Raw genomic sequence first — 23,730 nt, forward strand, 5'->3', positions numbered from 1 at the left:
ATAGACTACATTTTTTTGCACAGTTTTTTCTTTTTTGTTTGTCATACTGTAGTGCATAACTGTACATGCATATATATTTCTATAGGAACGAGCAAATAAATAAATACACATATACATATATAAATATATATCTACTGACCCATAATTGTCCAAAGAGATTATGTACAGCTTATCTGGCTTTTTGCACAGTTTGTGTTTTTTTTTCCATGCTATTTTCCTTTTCTCTTTATTTTCTGTGTAACTGTCGCTGCATATCTTCGAGGACGACAGGAATAAAGTGAAGTTGGTCATAAATTTGGCGCGTTACGCCAAGATGACTTCATAAAGCGACAATACGCAAAGCATAATGCCAAATGCAATGGACAGCTGCTTGGGGGCGGGAGGCGAGGCCGGCTGCTGGCTCACGGTTGCTGAATGGGCGTCGCAATGCAGAGAAGGCAAAAATTGTTGTGTTTTGTGTCGGCGTCGCCGTCGCCGTCGCCGTCGTCTGCTTGGCATTGTCCTACCAGACGACGCTGATTTATGCATGGCAGAGCACCAAGAGCAAAAGAGAGGGGGAGAGGTAGAATGAAGAGTAGAGAGAGCTGTGCTGTGCTGTGTGTGTGTGTGTGTGTGTGTGTTTGGGTGTATTTTCGATTTTGCATTGCAATATTTTTGGCTGAACGCTTTTTGGGCGAATTTTCGCTTTGAGCACAAATATTGAACGTTAACATTACGCTCCCCCACCCCCTCCATTGCTCAGCGCTGTTCTGCTGTCCAAACGCTGTTGCACGCATGAAGAGCATTGCAAGTCAGCAGAGCGAGCGAAAGCAACGAAGAAAAATTGCCAAAAAAAAGTAGAGAAAAAAGTAAAAGCAAAAGCAAGCAAACGGCACACACACACACACAGACACACACTCGCGCCAACGGTAACAACAACAAAGCCGTCATGCAAAAAGATAGCAGCGGATGTGCAAAAAACAAAAAAAAAGGCCCTGGCCAAAGAAACGGACGAAGTCGACCTACCACACGCCCCCTCTCCACCTCTCTCTCACTCACACTCTCTCTTTCTCAGCCCGCGAAAAAAGTAGCGTAGCAGAGCGCGTAACTTACAAGCGCATTTCGATTATTGTTGATGTAATCATAATTTTTCATTTCCAAAGTAAACGATATGGCGTCCCTTCCGCCACGCCTCGTTTCGCTCTCTCTCCCTCCCTCGACAGACACCGCCCGCAACATAAAGAATCGCCGAGAATTAAACGAACTTTTCATTTATTTACGCGAAACGCACGAGTCGCGGCATAACGGTTCTTTTTTCGCTTTTGCTTTTTAAATGCCTCGCGTCGCGTCGCGTCGATGATTAAAGCAAACAAACAACGCCAAATAGCAACAAGAGCAACAACAATAACGGCAACTCTGTCAAACTGTCCCGCTCTCGCTGTCGTTCTCACTCTCGCTCTCCCTCTCGCTCTCGCTCCCTCCTTCGCGCTGTGCATGTCATGGCGTAGCAAAGCTTCGCAGCTCAGCCACTGAGATTCCACTGGCGGCTGAGCTCGGCGAATGCGACTGCGGTTGAAAGCCCGGCTCGGCTCGGACCTCTCTGCCTTGCATCATTAATTACAATTTGAGCAGCACACACGCCGCCGCTGACCTGCCAACAACAACAATAAATAGCCGTTACATGGTCAAATATAAAGCGAGAAAACACAAAAACCGAATTCATGGAACGGCCAATCGGCCAATTGGGCGGCTGCGCTGACATTTTAATTGCACTGCATGATTGTGTAATTCGCTTAATTAATCAACACTTGCTCGTCCTGTTATTGTTGCTTCTCTTATTTTTCTTATCAATATGTCGAAAACGGTTTTACAGCAATCATCAATAAAAGCAATAAATAAAACACAATTGCAACGTGATCAAATTAATGTTTTACAGACTTAGCTGAAAGCTGAAAACATATGAATATATACATATGTATAAATGTATAAATATCTATTGTGTTTTATTATCTATACAGGCAGCGTTTACTTAACTTCCATACGAAATGAAAATAAATTTCAACTGAAGTTCATCCAAAGGCTGTGAACGCCATTTTATCTCTTTCTCTTTTCGTGCTCAAATGCACAAGCTCTACACGCGTGCACACACATACAAACATGTGTATATATGTATGTATGGTTGCATTTATTGTCTGTCACTGCGCCGAACCATAAAATCTGCACACAGACGCAATTTGACGAACTGGCAAGGGGAGTGAGCGGGACAAAGAGAGGGACAAACGGCGATTGGACAATTTCGTGGGACAGTAATTGAAACCGTTAAAGCTTAGCTTAATGTAATTTGTGCAGAGCAGAATGTGAATGTGTGTGTGAGTGTGTACGCGTGTTAGCAGTAAGATGAATGGCCCACAAACACACACAGTGACACACTCACTCACACATGCATAAGCTGGCCAGCAGTTGGTTGCTTATCTCAAATGTTGCGAATATTATCTGCGATAATGAGAAACCTAATTGTGAGCTATGCAAATGTGCGCACATAACCGCTAAGCGCATGTACACGTGTGTAGTTGTCTGTGCGCGTGTGTGTGCTGGCTAAGTGTTAAAGCAATTAAATTTGATAGTTTATCGAGACTAATTTAAATAAACGGAAATTAGACACCTGCAAACAAGCTGGCAACTCTGTGCTCACTTTTTCACTCACTGGCAACGCAATGCACCCACACACACACAATTAAAGCTAAGCAATTAGAGTTACTGTAAATGAGAATGGCAATGGAAAAATGCAAAATACTGCGTAAAATGCGTTGAGCTCTCTATATCCCTGTCTCACTCACTCCATTTGCTGTAAATTGGCAGCTTAATTAGGCTGTCAGCGTCTGATCTTTATGCCCCTAATATCCAACACACAATCACACACACACACACACACACACATTGCCAACTGCAGGTACCATATGCTGCCTGTGCTTGATAACTGATTATGGCCGTAAGCCACAAGCATAGTACTGAGATGTCTTGCCGACAGCACATAAATGGCTGCATGTTAATTAATTTTGGCTTATATTTTCCTTTATATTCGAAAATGCAAGAAATGCCATAGGCCTGCTAAGCCTTCACAGTTTGAGAGCCATTGCAGTTAAGAGCTGCAACTGGCCAGCTTAACATTTGCCCTGAGCTGTTATGTTGTAATAACAGCGCAGCGATGCTGTCGACTGTTATTAAAGCTCAGCCTAAAAGTATGCAGACACATTTTTAAATCTTTTTGTTTAATTTTATGGCAAAGTATATTTTTTATATTATCTGTTGAGTACATTGAATATTTAATTATATATAATGTGCTTGGTTATTTATAAAGCAAATGCTGCTGCATTTGTTGCTTTAAAGTCTTGTTTTGTAAAAGTTGCGCTGCGACTTAAAGTTTCAACAAAGTTGCAACCGCAGTCACGATTATGCGTCTCTGTTGGTAATCCCCAGAAATGCTTTAACCACAATTTTGATTAGCTCTGTACACGCAGCAACAGCAGCTACTGCTGCACTGCCAACCGCCTCCATTACTGCCACACCCCCTGCGCTTGCATTTCATTTAATTGCACGAGTCAGCCAAAGGCAAAGCCGAAACCAAAGCCAAAGCCCAAGTCTCTAGCCAAGTTTGCTAGCCCGTATGTGCCGGCTCTTTAATTGACGGTTTTCAAATGTTTTCGGACTTCCAACTGTGCTCCTATCTGGTCTTTTGTCTTGGCTCCTCTGCTGCAGCTGCAATACCTGCCAAACTGTTTGCCTTGTACCTTTTATTGTCTTCTTCCTTCACATCTTCATCTTGAATTTGCTTCTGGTTTTTGTTTAATTTTTTAGAGTTTAGCTTTATCAATGGCAACGCTTTGGGCAATACAAAGGACAGTCGTGAACGTTTCTGTGATGATTAACTAAGAAATACCCTATATGAAGTTATGCTAGAATCTATAAGATGTGAATAGTTGAGAAACCTTTGTTCAAAAACAGATATAGGAGAGAGAGAGAGAGAGAAAGAAAGAGAGAGTGTGAGAAAGAGAGAGAGAAAGAAAGAGAGAGAGAGAGAGACAGACATGTAGATAAACGTATAGATATGGCAGTACTTCTATTATCTTTTACATCTTAAGAAACCAACGAATCAATTATACAAAATTCCCATAATATCTTCCCTCTCTATCATGTACGAAAATGGTGTTAAGCAAAACAGCTGTGGTTACATGATTTTATTTACAGATATACAATATACATACATATGTATATTTGTATATCTTCATATGTGTACATGAATTAGAATATTTTCTTATTAGCATGTGTGTTTGTGTGTGTATGTAAACCTAATGATGACAACTGTTACCACTGACAGCTTATTACATAACCTCACTTCACACACATTTACAGACACCCACGCAGACTTACAAACTCTCTCTCTCTCTCTCTCTCTCTCTCTCTCTCCATCTCCCCACCTCCCACAGAGTTGCGGCTGTTGTGTAATTTGCAGTTCAATTACCCCCGCTAATGCGTTGACTTACAGCGCCTCAGCGGTGGCTCCACTCCCCCACCCAATCCACGCAACCACCCGTCATCTTCGAGCGGCGCACCTAACTACCCAATTACTTGGCATGTAAGTCGAATTCGTTAATTATTTTGACAGTTGGATACGTTGACATGAACTATAACAACAACAACAACAACAACAAGTGGAGTGAAATACATATGCTAAGGCATACATACATATGTCAATTGCAGCATGGGAACAATTTAATACCCTTTCCACTTCAATCAACAATTGGAGTTTGAGAATTTTGTATAAATTACTTGAGATTGTAATGAAAATAGTAATTGTTGTGGTTAGAACTAAACAGGCAAGTGGATGGGAAAACAAGGAATAGAATAGGATATGTAAGTTAATTGATGATAATGGAAATTGTATAATTAGTTGATTGGATTAAGAATTTAATAGCTTTCACACTTACATCAATTAGATAATGATAAAATGGCAATGACAATGACAAAAATAATATTAATACTAATGCTAATAACACATATACATATAATATCAATGCTGCCAAGCTTTCTCACATAGTCCACAGCCCCGTCGAAAAGTAGAGCCATCTCTATTTTGGATAATCAGACCCATTTGGGATTGGTCCCCATTTGCCACACGAATTTCGCATGAATCGGCCCGTCAAACCGTCTCCAACTGCCCCAGCGAGCGCCTGACCACAGCTGCTTGCCGTTGTAACGGTAATTTGTGTGACAGTCGCCGTCACAGAGCCAACAGTTTGGGGCTGGCCGCTGATTAGGCCAGCCAAATGGACATGTCAAATGTGCGGATGATGAGTTGAGTTGAGTTGAGTCGAGTTGAGCTGATGGAGCCGCCCGCAGAGCACACACAAATGTGAAGACATGCTTGAGTTATATATATGTATATGTGTATGTATGCATGTATGTATATATCAACATTAACTTGGGATTATTTATTTATGCGGGGCTTACGAGCTAGTCTACACAGTACAGTTTAGATTGCTAGGCAGCGGCAACAGCAGCTCCATGAGCAGCCAGCCCAATGGGAAGGCGTAGGCGAGCAGCGTGACAAGCAAGAGAAAGAGTCGCCTGCGCCGATGCCAGCACTATATAATGCTGGCATCATCCTTGACATCAGCCTCGCCGCTGCTTCGATTGAGAAAGTCCCGGCGAACGGCGCTCCAGTTGGGCGCTGCGTGATCCTTGAGCAGCTGCCAATTGGGTGAGTGGACATCGGGCGACAGCCAATTGAAGTCGGCAATGTCTGTGTAATTATTCTGCGACTTATTCAATCCGGATTGCTCGTAGTCCGATTCCAGCTCGGCGTAGTCATAGTTGTAGACATCGACTTCGATTTGCCGGCAATCCTCAATGATGGCTCTGCAGGTGACGTGCAAGTAGATCCGCGTGGACTGCGACGAATGCAAGCGCAGCTGCTGGCAGGCGATGGCCACGGTGCAGCGTTCCATATGCTCTGCAAAGAAGGAGCGCGACACGGGACCACAGAGGATCGTGCATTGACTGGCTTTCGAGATCTGTACTGAGCCGGCGTGTCCTTGCAGTTCCACCAGACACTTGTGCACATTGGATATGGTGATATCCTTTCCATTCACCTGCTCTGCCCGTAGCACAATGTGGGCATTGTTTCGATTGGCTATGGTCCAGATGAAGGCGCTGTCTGAAGTTGCTTTCTGTGTCTTCTCCTGTCCGTCCACTTTGCTCTGAGCGGGCGGCAACTTCTTAGCCAACGTCTTCTTGCCACTGAATCCGAATTTCTTCTTGGGCAACAAACGCTGACGAGCTTCATCGCAGGCACTGGTCAACGAATTCAGGACATTTTGACAGGATTTGATTTTGAAGTCCGACAAAAACATTGTGGAAGCTGTCAAATAATTCTGCAGCTCTTGGATTTGCCGAGTGATGTCGCCGAATACCTTGGTGAGATCGGGCAACGGTGCATCTCCGCTGTCCAGCTGCAGTGTGCTAATCCTCTGCTCAATTTCGCAAGCGCGCTCCCCAAACGACTGAGCAAAGAAGTCGACGCCCTCGTTCAAGGCGGTCTCCTTGTTGCGCTGCTCCAGCTTAATATCCAAATAGTTTTGGCGATCCTTGTTGCGCTTGTTCAATCGCTCCAGCAGGTAGTCCTTGCGTGGACAGGCGTCCACAGTGTCTTCCAGTTGTTTGTCCGTTTCCGCCATTTCCGGTTCAACTGCAATCGAAGTGTTAAAAATCAATGCACTCTTCAGATGAGCGCATTCAATATATATATAGATTTATACATATACATATATATATGCATGCGCTCATGGGTGTGCGTGTGGGTGTGTGTTTGTGTCACCTCTCACCAACAACTCCCGTTTTCTGAATCGAAATGTCGTCTGCGCGCAGCTGCAGCAAAATGTGTCTCAAAGTTCGCACTTCTACAGCCAATTGTATAACTCCTTAATTCGCTTACTTGAGGCTTATGCAAAATATGGAATTTGTCATAAATCAAACCAAATATTTGGATTCTACAGGCTGCTGACAACAGAGCGCAGTTAAGCAGAAGTTCAATAAACAATCAACTTACTCACTTTGGCACCTTGCTCTGCTGCGCTGCGGGCATGCCAACTCGCTCGAAGGCCGTTGCGATTACTGCAGCCAGTTCGCGGCGAATGGCAAAATTACAAACGGAATAGCAACAAACTTTCGAGTTTTTAAAAATGTGGAAATTATTTGCTTTGTTTTTTGTTGTCAATTGTAAACATTTATTGAAAAACTGCATAAAATTGGAAAAATTTGAAATAACAAAAAATTTGGCATATGCTTTATGGTATAAAATAAAAAATAAAAAAATGATAACAATCCAAAACAAATCTTTTGCTTTAAATATTAAATTTTATACACATATTAAAATATTTACTCTTGGATTATATAAAAATGCAAATTCAGCATTATTTTTATAATGATTTATGATATATGATTATAATGCATACATATGTATATTCATTCAATGAAAAAAAAAAAAAAAAAAAAAAAAATTATAGCTTTTTTTGCCAATCGATCATTTGTGAGAATTTACATTGTTATTATTCGAAATATTCCAGAAATAAACGATCTGAGTTTTAGGCAGCCAACTTTATTCTCATGCTGGCAGACAGCTATTATTATAAAATGCTCTGATGACGATCAATTCACACACCCTCAGCTGTTAATATCAATCAGAAATATATATAAAGAATGAGGAAAAGGAATTCCCCTAAATACCTCTTTCATATGAGTACACAGCATTTCTTCTCTAAACTCTAGGCTCACAGAATCTCCCTAAATGTTTCCGACATCAGTGAGTATTTCCTATAATACATTAATTTTAAACGTAAGTTCTTTTCATGTTATTTCGTATGCTCCCCAAAGAATTTGGTCTGCGTGGAGATTTTCACGCTTTTCCGCCCGTATGGGTGCGCAGATGTAACTTATAGCTAACGGTTTTATGGAAGAACCGCGTACAGTGTGGACACTTGTAGGGCATTTTGCTTGCATGCTCACGTATATGCTCATTTAAGTTCGACCTCTGCGCAAAGGTTTGCAGGCAATGCAGACAGAGGTACGGACGATCGCCCGTATGATAGCGCAGATGTTTCTTCAGAACGTGGCTGTGCTTGAAGACCTTCATGCAGTAGTTGCACTGATAGGGACGGTCGTCCGTGTGTCCACGCAAGTGCGCCAGAAAGTTCGACTTGTGCTGATACGTCCGTGCACAATGCAGACACTTGTAAGAATAGTTGCTCTGGGTTTGATGGATTTGCAAATGATTTTTCCGATTCAAAGTGCTGTCAAACGTACACGCACAGTGCGGACACTTAAATGGCTTTCTGACTGTGCGCAGAGGTGGCGGGGATTTATCTGGAAGTGTCGCTGTATGAGTGAGCTTATGTTCGGTGAGGCTGGACAACTGGGCGAACTTCATCAAGCATTGCTCACATTCATAAGGATTTAATTCCTCGCTTGGCTTGCTCGACGGGACGCAGATTCTGGAAGATAAATTTGAAAGGAGTTAGCGGCTGTCTTGCGATGGTTAACCTAGGCTCATATGACTTATATCACTCCTTCGGCAGGTTTTGTGGTAACTCACTTTTCATGCATTTGCTGTTCCTTGATTGTAGGGAATTGCTTGCTGCAAAAATTGCATATATGGCTGCGCAGTCTCTTAATTCTTACAACGGGCTGCTCCATAGGTTTCCTGGCTTCGAGTCTTGAGTTAACATTTATAGGCTTCTGTACAGGCTTGCTCTGCTCCTCTTCCTCCAGCGGCTCTGTTTTGATAGAGGTCAGCTTTGAATCATTTTTACTGTTCAGGTTCGCTAAGGCACTGTCTTTTTGTATGGATTGTTGTTGCTCCGGCTGTTTCTCTTTCCTTGGTTCTTTTATGCTCTCTACTTTTGTCAATTGCTGTGCAGGCCGTTTGGCTCTTGGACTGCTTCTTTTTCCCACCCGAGTCTTAGCTGGCTCCTGTTTTAGCAGCGCTTCGGGTTGCTCCACTGGCTCCTCCTTATCAATTCCAAGTTTTTTCTTCTTGTTCGCCCTGCTTGGAGTACTCCACCCTTCACAAATGTGCTTAATCAAATCAGTGCGCTTCATAAATCCTTTCGGACAGTTCGGGCATTTATGTGGAAATTCGCCCGTATGCTCGCGAACGTGCGCTATAAAGTTAGATTTGTGGGCAAAGCTGATCGGACAATGTGGACACTTGTAGGGCAACTTGTTGCTGTGGATCTGCAGATGGATCTCCAGTTCGAAGCCTTTGGCAAAGACGCGTGGACATTGCGGGCATTGAAGAAAATTCTTGCCCTTGTGTATGCAATTCTTGGGACACAAAGGACACCTGTTCATATCCCTGATAATATGCGTGCGTTGGTGCTTCATCAGATCCGCATATTTCATATAGCCCTGGTGACAGTCGGGGCACTGATGGGGAAATTTCCCCGTGTGTCCATACATGTGGCTTGTATAGATGGATTTGTGCGAAAAGCTGCACGGGCAGTAGGAGCACTTGTAGGAGAGATTATGCGTGTGTATTAGCAGGTGAATACTCAGCTCATCGCTGCGTTCGAAATGCCGTGGACAATGTGGGCACTGATGCTGTTTCTTGGCAGCAGTAGAAGAACTGAAAAAGAGAGAGCAGATATTTATATTTAAAAAATTTTTCAAGCTGTCATTAAAGCCATGTGGCTTACACAGCAACTGCTGCTGCAGCAGCTCTCTTCTTCTTGCAAGTCCTCAGAGTCTCATTTCTTTGTTTAACCTGCCCCTTGCCTGCTGGCTCTTCTCTCAATCCATCCGGATCTACTTTAACTGGTCCTATGTCTATCTCTGGGAAAGACAACTCAGTTTTTAGTTGAGCACAGTTGGCGTTCTCCAAAATTCCATGGAATTCCTGCTGCTGCTCCAGCTCCTGGTCGCGCTCAATTTTCACACAGGACAGGTCGATTATACCACTCATTATTATCATATATTGCAGCCAGTGCAAAAGTATTTGAGCTTAAAAGAGCGTTTTTCAATTAATTTCTTTAATACAAGTAAACAAACAATTCACACGCTGCAACAGCTGTGAAAAGAACTGCTAACTCGCTGCGTGGTCTGTTAACAGAGCGCTCTACAGCGAAGGAAAAGACGAGAAAGCTGTTACTGTTAAAAAATTGCGCGAAATTCAAATTTAACAGTGAGGTTTCAGATGTTAGGTTTCAAGAGCATTAATTGAAATGTTTATTACTATATTGTTTCAAAATATTTCACATTTTATCAATTTTACTTCAATCTTTTCTAAATTGCATATAATAAATATACTTTACCTCGACTTTATGCAAAGTTTAGCCAGATAAACCTATATTTGCCTTACAGTTTCTATTATTTATTTTTAAATGAAAACACTTTTAGAAATTTTGTTGAAGCGCTCTTTTAATAAACGTGAGTGTGTGTGTTTGTGTGTATATTGTGTATTGCTTTCTGGCTTACATTTATAAAGTTGAACATATTTACACTTGATTATTAATTAAACATAGGAATTTAGATAATATGTTAATTATTTAAGTATTTTTTAAGTGTGTTCCATGTGTGTGTGTGCATTTCTTGTGTCCGCCTAAACATGCAAACTAATTAGCAAAACATTTGTACTTTCAACTGATTCTAGTTTTTCATTTTGTTTTTGTTTTTCTTTTGTGTTAGCAACATACAACACTTAATGACTAAAAAATATTAAATACATCCAGATTTTCTTGTTCTCTTCGTCTTCATCTTCGTCGTCGTCGTCGTTTCTGTCCTCTTAAGTATTTGGTTACAGTTTAAGATATTTTCTCCTCTTTGTAGTTGTGGTGTAAGGCACATGACACATTCCTGATTAATATGTGCGTGTATATAGAAGATATATAGAATATAGTATATATATATATAAACGTATATATATTGTTAAGATTCGTTCTAATGATGAGCAGCTCTATTTGTTTATATATATATATAGTTTGTGCTAACAAAAACACATTTTTGCACATTGAAGTTTTCCTGTTTTCCTGTTAATGCATATGACCAGCAAATGACTAAAAAAAATTATAGATTTATTGCGGAATTGTTGTATTCAATTATGGTTTGTTTGTTGCTTCGTAGGGCGGCCAAGCTAGGCTCTTTATATAGATCATGAGAGCTCGCCAATGGGCGCATTCTGCAGCCACAGATCGTGTATGAAGTTATACAAATTATCGCTGACGGCGACCTGGAGAGAGATTGAACGGATTTCATATAAAATATATGTCTTTAATAATCTCCAGTGACCCAGAGACCCACCTTATAGGGCGTTGGATTGAGCGTGCGTTTGTGATCGTTGCGCAAGGTCTTTAGCGATATTTGCACCTTCTCGCGCACCTGCTCCAGCGTCGGCAGCTGTTGGCATATCTTGCCCGCCTTCCAGTACACCTTGTAGAGGGACTCAACGTGCGAGGGTATGACATAGGCGCGCTTCGATTCCTGGAACGGATGGCGACACAACACCTTCTGGCCCACAGCCGGCGGATGCTCCGAGTCCTTTTGCAGCAGATCAATCAGAGCATGGCCATCGGCGCTATAGAGACGATAGGCATTCTTATTGCCCGGCATGGTCACCTTTTCCACATCCTGGCTTAGCTTGATGCGCGCCTGCCCATTGATCTCCACCAGCTTGTAAACGCAGCCAAGCGCTGGCTGCCGCTGACAGGTGACTGCGAATGGATTTTCAATTCAATGAAATTAATATTTGTATTCATTTCTCTTATCTTCAGCTGCTCACCCAAGTGCGTGCCAATGCCAAAGCAATCGATCTTGTGCCCCTGCTCATTCAGGCTCAATATGGTATCCTCGTTGATGTCATTGGAGGCGACGATGGTTAGCTTGTTGAACCAGGGCACCTTAAAGCGATCCGCCACCTTCTCGAAGGCCTCGCGCGCCAGGCAGGACAAATAGGCCAAGTCGCCAGAGTCGATGCGTATGCCCAGGGCATGATAGCCCAAATCATTGAGTGCCAGGGCCACAGCGCTAAAGTTTAAGAGGCCACTTCTGCACAGAGCGAGAGAGAGATAGAGAGGGAGAGAGTGGAAGAGAGAGAGAGAGCAAAGTGAACGTGCATTAAAACAAGCTGTTAACAATAATCCAAACAAGCTTTAAGTGCAGCTTGAGTTTTCGAGATTTTCGAATTCGAATCAATTTTCACTAATTTCAAAAAGCGACTTTGGGAGGGCGGTGTTTTTGGTTGTATGGGCGTGGCACAGTTCTAGACAAAAAGTTGCAGAGAGTGCAGAGCGTGGTTTTGGGAAAAGTTAAAGTAGATATTCGAACTTTTATGCAGGTGTTTTGGGATTTTCATTTTTCATTTTTTTTTTTTTTTCTTTAGACAACTTTTGTAAGCTTCATTTACTGAAAGCCATGCAGTGTGCTCTCTCGGACGCTTTTCTATCAAATTTAATATATATATTTATATGTATAGAAACGTAAAATATAAAACAGAGACACACACACACACGCACATGAAATCAATTAACAATTAACGAATTGAACAAAACTAAAATTTCTTTCAATTTTCCATAATCAATATTAAGGTAAACCAAAAAATTTATGAAATTAATTGAACAGACATTACGAAATCATTATATATATATCTATAATGTATTATGTAGTATGTAGCATTAGGGTGATTCAGTGTCGTTTTGATTTATCGCAGCTGAAAAGGTTTCATTTCTCATTAGAGTTGTGTGAGTGTTAAATGATTTTCATGTAGTTTGTTTCATTCTCTTGTTGTTGTATTTTGAAGACGTGTTTTACATACCTCTGCCAAAATAGTGCCGGGAAGTCATTTTTACTATGTTAGATGGAAGTAATTTCTATTTTTTTATATATTTATTTGATCGGTATTTGTTTTAATTGAGGCGACTTTTCTGGTTATCACACGTTTAATGTCACATTTAACGAAGAACAAAAAAAAATTGTTGTTTAAATTATGTAAATGTAAATGAAATGAAAAAGTTTGTTAGTTTAATTAAAATAAAAAAGCAATTAGAATTGCGGCCCAGCATTCACCTCAACTTATTTTCTTATTAAATAGAGTCTTAAACGTTCATTAACATTCTGCTGGTATTTAACATAACCGGCATACCGAGTCGCTGTTAGCTAACATATTATGCTACAATGTATCCTGTTATTAGCAGCATCATTTTAAGGAGCTGCTAACAACGGCTTGAAGTAAATACTAGGCGTAAGTTTAAACTTTACAAAATATATACAAAAAAATATATAAATTTTACTAAACTAATAAATTACAAAAATCATAAATTAAAAAAAAACGATTCATAGAAAAATAGTAAATAAAATAGAAACAAAAGCTATGTGCAAATAAACAAAAAGCAAATATAGTTTACATCAATTCTTTTTTTTTATGATTCATACCACTTGCCAATCGATTAATTAAAATATATGTATACAATAATAAACAATTTTAAAACGGGTTTACAGAATTAAACTAAAATTTTCTCTAAAACAAAAGGTATTTGAAGATTAAATAAAATATAAAATATTTAAAGGAAGAGAATGTATTTGTATTTTTAAAACTAAAAAATAAAATAAACAAAATATATTTTTTCGTTTAACAAAAAAATATAGGGCACATCACCTGTTTGACATATTGAGCTGGCCTAATTGAGTTAGCAATACCGTTAGCGCCTGGGCATTCAGACCAATACATATAGCACATCATATACACATACATATACATATATTTCAAAGATGTTACATGTGTGTGTATATATGCATAAATTTTGAATTTAGCAGTAATTTATATTAGATTTTATATATCGCATGATTATGGGGATATGGCCGATATATAAATATATATTTATATATATGAGTGAGTGTGTGAAATAGTAGTATTAGTAATAATAGTAGGGGTACTCATGCTGGCACCAGACAAGAAAAAAATATAATAAATGTGTATGGATATATAAATAAGTACGGAGAGATTAGTTTCGAAATAAAATATATAAATATATATAGAGAAAGAAGGCAAACAAAACGAAGACGAAAGAATAATGATTATGAAAAGGAGTTGTTTATCTCTTAATTTGTTTTTGTTGTTTAGGTTAAATGCTTTTGGTAGTTCCGTTACGTGACATTTACCTGAATGACTTCTCGACATATTTTGGTAGGTACGCCGTCCCATTGGACGTTGAAGTGTTGATTGTTGGAGTTGTTGAAGTTGTTGTTGTTGTTGTTGCATTTGCTATATCTGTTTGAGCTGACTCTGGACTATTTGATTGACCATTTGTTAGCTCAGTTTGGCTCAGACTGTTCTTACGTCCATTGAGCTGACCATTTTGCGGCGTCGCTGGCGGCGTTGGCGGTAAGCCATTCGTTACTGTTGTTGTTGTTGTTGTTGCTGCTGCTGTTGTTGTTGTTCTTGATTTGTTATCAGTTTGTACATATGAGACTTGTGTGACTTGTTCTGTAACTCGGCTGTTGGGGAATACTTGAATTATTACGACGATCGAACAAAGCGCACAAAATGAAAGTTAACGCAAAATATTGAGCGAGGCGCGGCTAGCATATATGTATGTATGTATGTACGTATATATGTATATTGGGCATGGTCACAGTTGAGCACACGAAACGCATTTGTTAGATTCAAATGATTGGGAACTGCATTTGCTGCTTCACACATTGTTGATTTCATTTGGTGCCCAAATAGGTAGAGTAAACTTGTTTGATAATGATAAATTGAAAAACAATCGAGCAACAAACTAAAAACTCAAACACTTAAAACTGAATGAATTACTAAATATATAGATATATATATATGTATAGAGAGACACAACCAAAAACCGTTCCGAGAGAATCTGCCTAAAAGCGAAATACCTCTTAACATCGTACGTGTCGACAAGCGCCATAAAGCCATCCGGAAAGGCAATGGCATACGAGACCATAGCAGCTAGTTCACCCTCACTCGACTCCTCCGTCGAAACATCCAGCACATGCGAAAGCATTTGACGATGCCTGATAGCATGCTCCAGCAGGTCCTCCATAATGCCTGAACAGTATATTGATATATATTATTGTATTTATTACTTGATTATCATTCGAAGTACTCACCCGTTTGCTTGTGCTTCAGCAAGCGCGTCTTCAGCTCACCCACACTGCTGAAGCTTGTGATGTAGGCATGCGCATGCGTGCCCTTCACTGGTATGTTAAACAGTTTGCCAGCCAGCACATTGGAGGTGCCATCAAAGCCACCTTGAAGAGGAATGAATGCACATAAGATGTTATTTAATTATAGCAGACAGATAACAGCCAATTATGGCAGCTTCTCTGTTAATAAATGTGCAATAGCATTTCACTGTTATGTTAAATCAAGATCGCTTACAAAGAGTAAGCCTGTTAAGGTAAGTCGTGTTAGCGTCCGTTAAGGAGTGACTCTGTTAAGTTAACATAACTAACTGCATTTACTCTAAATGGTAACCGCTGTTATGTTAAGCACATACAAATGAAAAGTTAAAATTTAAATTAAAATTAATATGTTGACAGCATAATTAATAGCATAATTAATATTGGAAAATTTCCAGCAATGTTGCTCATATGGCTTTCAGTTAACTGTCGAACTGTAATTCTCTTTAAAGATTATCAAAAACCTCAATCAGATTTGAAATTGCCCAACATCCACTGTTAATATTTGATTTGGATTTGAAGGCGCTGTTGTTTCATGGCTGAAAACCTTTGAAGACCTTGGACGCGTGAGTCACGCGTCACGCGAATATATCGATTGAGAATGGGGTAAAAACCCAGATTGAACTCATCATAATTAAACGCATTACAAAATTTAAGCCAAACTGCCAGGCAAACGGCAATTTTTATGATGGCCAAAAGAGTTGTAAAAGTATAAAAGAGAAGAGGTATAAGGAAGCGAAGTTACGATGTGTGAGCGCCTATTGAAATTTAGGTGCCAGGCGGCGATAGGTACGTATAGGCTCACCCTTCCCTGCCACCCACTCTCCGCACACACACACACACACACACACACACACACACACACACACATGGAACAATGGAAAAGTTTGTGTAGTTGGCCTGCGGCGTTGCGTGTGCCACCCACTTTTGAACACATGGCGAAGTTCTTGAACTTTACAGTGTGAATGGAAGCGAGACAAAAAGGAAAAACTGTTTAGCGTTATAACAAGGTAAAAAAAAGGCCGGAGCCCACATCGAGTGACAGTGACACGTGCTTTGCATGCAAGCACATCATAAAAAAGAAAAACAAAAAACAAAAACGACCAAAAAGCCAAATATGAAATTTCAACTCCTGCCACGGCTTCCCCCGTCTGCCCCTGCTGCTGCTGCTGCTGCTGCTGCTGCTGCTGCATCGATCAATGGCAATCCAGGCGCCAGTTTCATGGGGTATTTGCTTTTTAATTGATTACGACCCAGCTGCATGCAATTCGGCAATGCCGAACACAAGTCAAATGTGATATATGTATCTTTTCGCACACGTTTGACCTTAGCTGTCACGGCAAATCGGGCATATTTACCTGTATAGGAATACTTGGATGCGGACAATCCGCCGTCCGGTCCCTGCGCACGGCGCAGTCCAAACTCCAGCAGCTTAACGTGTTTGCCAGCCACCATGCGATAACGCGCTGCATTTGTCGCCATTAAGCTGCGTTCATAAAAGCGAAAGAGAATTAAATGCTCGCATTATTAATATGCTCCCACTCCACGTATCACACGTTCCCGCTCACCCGCTCACCTGGCATAGTTGACGAGCGTGAGCAGCGTTGTCTCCAGCAGTTGCACGATTATCAAGGGTCCTTCTAGCTTTATGATCGGCACGCTGTAAAAACGAATCAAATATGAGAATATGTGTGTGAATGTTATAGACATACATAGCTAATATTGACGTAGACATCGTGTGTATATAACTTTTTCTTTCTTTTTTTTAATTTTCATATATATTTTTACGACTTGTTTAGTACAAATACTTTGAAATATCTAAAAATAGCTTTCAAACTAATTATTTAGTTAGATCCTAGTGCTATATAAAATATGTAACCACTGTAAACTCATCAAACTTTTGCTTGTAATTTTTAAAAACTATTTATATTATTTTTTATATTTAACAACTTGGTGCACGTTGATCTTAAGCATTACTAGAAACAGAGCAATTGATCAAATATTTCAGAATAATGAATTTACAAAAAGAAGATACAATAATTCGATTTTCAGGAAGTTGAATTAGCCAAGCCTTATATCAAATTACTTTTCAGCGTTTCTTGATATATAATAATCTAAATATATAAAATGATTAGAGATTTGCTTTAAATACAGATCTAAGTCTACCATATGAACAATGAGTCATCCCCAAAACAACTTTTAAAATGTAACATGCATGTTAATCATTTAACAACCATGTTAAGACAATTGGTTATATAAATGTATACAATTTAATTATTTATTAAAGCCATTTGCATATATAGTCCTTAAACCATTAGCATGCATATTAAATTCGGTTAAGTCATCTTTAGTTTTCTATTCTTGAACATACATACATATATCATCTTTTATCCTATAGTCCCTACTTTAAGTCCCACTTGAAGTCCTCTATTTATTAAGCCCTAAGGCTCAGCGCAAGTCAACCTTATAGCTCAACTCACCGAGGAAAGGCCACCGTGCCCTCATCTATAGCATAGAGCGTAACATCATGAGCTGTCAGATTGCCCAAGTACTCGAAGAATTCGTTCTCAATGCCCTCGGGCAAGGTTTGACGCAGGTATTCAATATCTACAAACGAAACAAAAATTTATTCAAAACCTTTTACATTATAGGAAATTTAGCAAACTCACCGCTCTGCGAATAGTGAAAGCTATCCAGAAACTTGAGACACTCCTCCAGCCCCGCGAATATGGTAAACTCTCCGTGGAATGGATTATTGCGAAAGAATAGATCAAACACGGCCTGATCATCCGTTTTGTCCGATTTCCAGTAGGCATAGGCCATTGTTATTTGGTATAAATCTGCGATGAAGTAAAAGTAATTGAGTACATCAAGATAATGCCGATAAGCCAATAAGCAATAGACAGCCTTTTAGATTAGTTAAAATGATATGAGACTGGTTATTGACTCAGTGGTAAAACGAACCCACCCGTGCGATAAGATAAGCTCAAAGTTCAAAATTTTTTGCATAATTACGCAGACAAAATGCAAATACAACAAGATACAGAGATCATGACAATCTTTCTAGCTCTGTATAATATAGACGAAAATAGAATAACGCTAAAAATGTAAATGCCAAACGGGAGTTGATACGACTTTAAATAGCATATTGAATCAGTTGAGCTACAGAGAAAAAGCAATAAAATTAGACGAATATAAAACCAAACTAAATGAAACAGTTGTAATAGTAAACACAATTACGACACAAAAAATAAGACTATAATGTGTAAATATTTTATCTATTAATCAATATATATATTTATCTATCACAATCTCAACATCTCAACATTTATATCAATTTATTTATATAGAAGTCTAAGCACGTATACCTCTTTATATTTGTCAGAGTATTTATATAAATATATATGTATATATCATTATCAATACATGTCAATGTAAGTATAGTTATTAAATATTTGTATACTCTAAAGGCAATGCCATATGGAAGATAGAAATTCAGCTGTGCAAAACGACAAGTTGAGTAGATCCAGCCATGTCTTTCGTTTCGTCAGTGTAAGATCCTTAAGATCTTAAGGGCTATACGGGCTAGATGCTTGAAATTTTCATATTACAAGATTTCGTTCCAGAATCCAAGCATATATAAATTTCTCTTCTCAAGTGACTCACTTTATCAACAACTGTGATTACATGAGATATATGTATATAAAGAGCAATGAGTCAGAGTAGGAGGCATGATTTTATTTTCTAAAATATATTATATCGTTTTTTTTTTTTTTTTTTTTTTTGTGGTCAATTCGTGTTTAGTGAGAAAATATACGAATCAAAGCTTAAAAAAATGAACAGCTATTCATAAATAAGGAAATATTAAATACATTTTTGTTTTTTATTAGATCGTGAAATTGCAACATGCCTAAACATGGATAAAAAATTTAATTATAATTTCAATAAGAATGTTTTATCTATTTGAATCTATATCAAAACTAAAATATATAACAGCTTTTGCTGAAATTATGAAAGAAAACCCGTTTTGAAAGAAATGTATTTTGTTATTCATGCGAAAAAAAAAGCAAAAGTAATATGATTCTGTTGCTTTTCTTTTTCTAAACAAAAAGTTGTCGTATTTTTTTGTTTACTACAGCACTTTTATTTTCATGAACCTATAAACACTTATAAAAATGCTACAACTCAATATCAATATCAATATCACAATATATATACCAATCTACACGCGGCTGTATATCTTTTTATAATACATAGATCTTAAAAATAATTTTGCATTAAATATACTGCTTTATAAAATACGAATAAATTTTGTTTTTAATTGAGATGTGTTTCGTTTAAAAAAATATTTCTTTTTTTCGATGCGAGTACTATATAAATAAAATCAAAATTTTGTTGTAGCTCACCAGTTAGTAGGGGCTGGACAACTCCATTCTGGTTCATGCGTCCGCGATCCATAAATTGGCCGCCCGTATTGCAGCTCATTTCACGGTCATTCATGATCAAAAGTTTATATATATATTTTCGTTGTTGCTGTTATTTATTGTTGTTTGTTGTATTTTGTTTGTTGTTGACGATGGCACGTTTATAGGTCATTCACATACACAAATCGTGGCCAATGAATGAGACTTAATTAAATATTCTTGAAAATTTAATTTCAAAATATTGCTGAGATTAAAAGTCTGTAGTATATATACACATATATACTATAAGCAAATACTTGTATACATATATGTGGTTTAAGATATCTGAAAATTGAGAGCTTTAAAAAACTGTTTCGAGCCTCGTTCAATGACGTAAGCACAGCTTGTATTTAAATACTGGGTTAATTAAGTGCGAAAAAAATGGCTAAAGTTTATAGTATAAGAATTGCGAATGAAAAAATAGTAAAAAAAAAACAACAAAACTGTCAGTTATCAATTAGTTTTTTGTTTTTTTTTTTTTTTCTTTTTCTCTTTTTGCATACGTCTTTCTTATCAATTGGTTTATCACTGCGAGCGAGTGGGAGCAGGAAGGCCTAAGGTGCAATGATTATTAGGAAAACAAACACTTTTCAAATTGAAATCACTTTTTTTGCCATTCAGAATTTATCGCGCGAGCTAAACTTTTTCGCTAAGCGTTTCAAGCTCAACTGAAAACACACAAATCGCGAGCAAGTTGAAAAATACGAGAAAAAAAAGAAAAAAAACATCAACAGAAAAATGTTAGCTGCGCACAGGGGAGAGCGCGCGTTTAGCGTTTGCTGGGTTGCAGCATACGAAATGTGCTGGAAAATTTGTTTGCTGGGTGAATTTGTTGATTGTTGTTACTTAGCAGCCGGGCCAGTGTGCGAGAGAGAGAGAGAGAGGGAGGCAGCGCATTGAGAGCAGTCAGAGTGAGTGGGATAAATGGGATGAGTAAATGAGGGTTTGGCGCGCTGTTTTTTTTTTTTTTGTCTGTGCATTGGGTTTGTTTATTTCGGCTGCTGCTGCTGCGGAAATCTATTGATTACACACGTGAGGCGAAGAGGCGCTGCTGTAGTTTGTCTTTGATTCACAACATGTTGCACACAGGCAGCCGTCGCAGCAGCGCAGGCATTAAGCCAGTGAAGGTTGCCTGAAGGTCGGCGGGGCGTACTCTCACACACCCAAATCCGCGCGCGCGGGCAAGTCAAGAGACGTGCTCAAAGGAGAAAGACAATAAAATAATAAAAAAAACACCAATTGTGTGTACATTTTTTTCAGTCACTGTGCGATAGCAAAGGATCTAATGCAATGGCTGCAACTGCTACAGCACACACTTTCACTTTTTGCGCACGTTTCAATTCATGATTTATCAAATTTACGGCGCTGAACTTTTTTTTAATTTTTTGTTACTAGAGAATGCGCATAGAACGCGACCAGCTGTGCACAATTGTAATTTCTGAACTTTTTTTAACATTAAAGCATTCGCCTAGGTACAGTTATTTATTGCCTGTAGCACAGACGGCAGCTCGTCGTTCTTGTTTGTGTAGTTTTATTAAACTTTACTGCAAGAGTTAAAATAACTAAACAAATCCGTATGCGACTTGCAAGCGCTCTCAGCTGATAAGAGAGCGGGGCTGCCAACTTGCTGTAATGCGCTCTTATAGGTCAGATAAAAAAATGCGCTGAGATTTGTTCTGCTGTCACAGCTGTTAAAGTTGCATGAGTACGCCAAGTGGATTTAAAATATTGTAATAAGATAAAAAATGGATTATTTGAATTCCTCAATGGTTGGCTGTTTAAAGAAAAATTAAAAAAAAAAATGTATATATATTTTCAATGCATTTGCGTTTGCTTACAAACTTATGCATCCTCTATCCTAATGCGCCATAGACATTGTGACGTCACGTTACTTGGAAATACTCGCCTTTTGCTTGCAAAGAACATTCAACGCTGAAAACTATTTTATTTTTTTTCGTCAATTTGCGCTATAGATTATATAAACTTTGTTGGTTTGTTGGTTAGTGATAGAATGCAACAACTATGACGTCACATTCTACAGTTTTACAAATCCGCACCACTTTAACCATTGAACTCATTGTTTTCAGTGTTGTAAAAAGTACAAAAAGCTACACCAAATAAACCGCCTTTTATTCAACCTCAGTTTCTGCATTATTTACATCCGCTGGCCAATCCAAATCGATGCCAACCACATCTAACGCTAATATATCAATGGGTTTGCCTATGATGGAGGATATGGAGGGCGTTGTACGTCCGAATTCGCCATGAACCAGCTCCTTGATATATGTGCCCGCCTGGCTGACCACATCGATGATAAGTAAACGCCGATTCTCCCGGCTTACATACGCCTTGACGCTATATATGGAGCGAGGCCGGGTGTGGAGCGGCCTGCGATGCAGGACACGAATGGGCGTCTTTTGTTGTATGATAAAACTCTCGGAGATTTGCAGCTTCTTCAAAATGTCCACTGTCACCGGCTCGTCGAGCACGCAGAGAGCGCGATAATATTTTCGCTTCTGCTCCTCACCAGTCTTGATGTGCGTCAATTGCTCGCGCGGCACCACTTGCAGATTATGAATGGACACCTTGCCAGACTTATCCACAGCCAGCTCCATTTCTCGGGCTTGCTGCCGGCTGAAGCTGCTTCGCTTCGCATCCATTATTTCCAGGACAAACGGCCGCCCCTTGCCCAAGCAGCGCACGTCCACGTCCTCTCGCCCACTGGACATGAATGTCACCTTGCACACCGTATCGGTGAAATGTGGCGCCACCTGTTTCACAATGATCTCCTCAATACTCTCCTCCATAATCCGTCTGCCGTGCAGGATCCACGGCGTATGCGAAAGCTCCCGACTCAATTTCCGATATCTACCAGCGACACAGACAATGGGACCCATTAGGTCGATGGACTGCAGGTGCAGGGGTTCCTCAACAGCAGCCGGTGGTATGGCCAGATATTGCTCGAAGAGATCAGCCTTAATGCGTGCCGGTTGGTATTGTTTTTCCAGCAATCCTCGCGAGATTTCAATGCGTTTCTTGCCCGGAAACGCGACTCGATGCAAGTCGGTCAGCTTGGCCACCTCCTCGGCTTCGACGCTGTGCCGCACATCAATGTTGATCATCAGCCCGTTGGCATCGTATTCCCTGCCCAGCTTCGAGCACACAATGGGATGCAGAATCAGTTTGACGGCCTCCTTGATGGGCACATCCGGGGCAGAGTTATCATTGAAGGAGCTCTTGCCGAATTTCCGCTGTAGGGCGAACCACATAGACAGCTGGCGCAGCTGTAGTGCCAGCGGCAGCGATATAGCCAGGACAATGCCCGCACTATCATATTTGCCGAAATCCGATTTGGAAATGCCATCAATTAACTGATTTTGAAACTCCTCCGAGAACAAACCCAAACAAGTGGAGCAAATGCTTAAGCGGGGTTTTTTTGGTGGCTGTTCATCCGGCTCATCCACTGACGGCTTTAAATCGCTGTCATCGACTTTAACATCCAGCTAGAATCGAAATTTTCTGTATTTTTTAAGCCGCTTGCATTTCTTGAAATGTGTTTTGCTCACGCGCTGAAAGGTTTGCTGCATGTTACGATATTCGTTGCCGCGTGCTTTCAAATAGCGCAGCTGACACACGCGACAGACGCCACAGCTTGCCAAATAATCTACAAGATCCTGATTCTTCATTTTCCTTTAATACTTTATTCAAATTAAATTAAATAAAAACAATTATAACTTAAACTTTGCGATGTAAACAAAACGTGCTAACAAAGCATCGTTTGTGAACACTGTTTTAAATACTACACTTTATATATTTTGGCGCTATTTGTGTTTAGTACTTATCATAAAATACTGCACTCGATTTGTTTGTGGATCGACAGCTGGGTTTTTTTTAGTGTGACCAGCTGTGCTGCCCTAATTTATCGGCTGTCTATTGTCAAATATTTCTATTTTTCTTTTGATTACGATTTAAGGTGCGTTTAATCTGTCATAAATACTTTTTGCGACGAAATAACGTCTAAAGCATCGTTCAAGCAACTGCAAGT

General features: G+C 39.6%; 4 protein-coding genes across 19 annotated transcripts; all 4 read right to left on the reverse strand.

The window, feature by feature from the left end:
• Positions 1-5,434: 5,434 nt before the first annotated feature.
• Tbcc (Tubulin-binding cofactor C) lies at positions 5,435-7,208 on the reverse strand. Of its 3 annotated transcripts, none has more exons than XM_030386359.2 (2): positions 6,854-7,208; positions 5,435-6,724 (listed from the first exon to the last, which is right to left on the reverse strand). In XM_030386359.2, exon 2 carries the CDS (start codon positions 6,711-6,713, stop codon positions 5,622-5,624), a length of 1,092 nt encoding a protein of 363 aa, XP_030242219.1. In that variant the 5' UTR covers positions 6,714-6,724; positions 6,854-7,208; the 3' UTR covers positions 5,435-5,621. The 3 variants fall into 3 exon arrangements, with proteins under 3 accessions (XP_030242219.1, XP_089113566.1, XP_030242218.1); XM_089257440.1 differs by having other exon boundaries at positions 6,801-7,208; XM_030386358.2 differs by having other exon boundaries at positions 6,861-7,205.
• Positions 7,209-7,649: 441 nt separating this feature from the next.
• Positions 7,650-10,127, reverse strand: LOC115563435 (uncharacterized). The gene is made up of 3 exons (XM_089257439.1): positions 9,729-10,127; positions 8,627-9,658; positions 7,650-8,525 (listed from the first exon to the last, which is right to left on the reverse strand). The coding sequence occupies exons 1-3, from the start codon at positions 10,001-10,003 to the stop codon at positions 7,931-7,933; spliced, it is 1,902 nt and encodes a 633-aa protein (XP_089113565.1). The 5' UTR covers positions 10,004-10,127; the 3' UTR covers positions 7,650-7,930.
• A 304-nt stretch (positions 10,128-10,431) lies between these two features.
• On the reverse strand, positions 10,432-21,367 carry Naprt (nicotinate phosphoribosyltransferase). Of its 14 annotated transcripts, none has more exons than XM_089257262.1 (12): positions 21,231-21,367; positions 19,629-19,864; positions 17,892-18,062; positions 17,703-17,829; positions 16,799-16,882; positions 16,581-16,708; positions 15,151-15,291; positions 14,917-15,088; positions 14,182-14,517; positions 11,807-12,072; positions 11,329-11,738; positions 10,432-11,257 (listed from the first exon to the last, which is right to left on the reverse strand). In XM_089257262.1, the coding sequence occupies exons 2-12, from the start codon at positions 19,720-19,722 to the stop codon at positions 11,180-11,182; spliced, it is 2,007 nt and encodes a 668-aa protein (XP_089113388.1). In that variant the 5' UTR covers positions 19,723-19,864; positions 21,231-21,367; the 3' UTR covers positions 10,432-11,179. The 14 variants fall into 14 exon arrangements, with proteins under 14 accessions (XP_089113388.1, XP_089113383.1, XP_089113387.1 ...); XM_089257257.1 differs by having other exon boundaries at positions 21,162-21,316; XM_089257261.1 differs by having other exon boundaries at positions 19,629-19,850; positions 21,078-21,312.
• Positions 21,368-21,794: 427 nt separating this feature from the next.
• Positions 21,795-23,400, reverse strand: Pus10 (Pseudouridine synthase 10). The gene is made up of 2 exons (XM_030386357.2): positions 23,252-23,400; positions 21,795-23,188 (listed from the first exon to the last, which is right to left on the reverse strand). The coding sequence occupies exons 1-2, from the start codon at positions 23,369-23,371 to the stop codon at positions 21,815-21,817; spliced, it is 1,494 nt and encodes a 497-aa protein (XP_030242217.1). The 5' UTR covers positions 23,372-23,400; the 3' UTR covers positions 21,795-21,814.
• Positions 23,401-23,730: the final 330 nt, after the last annotated feature.

The sequence above is a fragment of the Drosophila navojoa genome, chromosome 3, assembly GCF_054131105.1.
Source record: "Drosophila navojoa isolate 15081-1374.11 chromosome 3, UAZ_NAV_1.0, whole genome shotgun sequence".
NCBI classification, from domain to species: domain Eukaryota; kingdom Metazoa; phylum Arthropoda; class Insecta; order Diptera; family Drosophilidae; genus Drosophila; species Drosophila navojoa.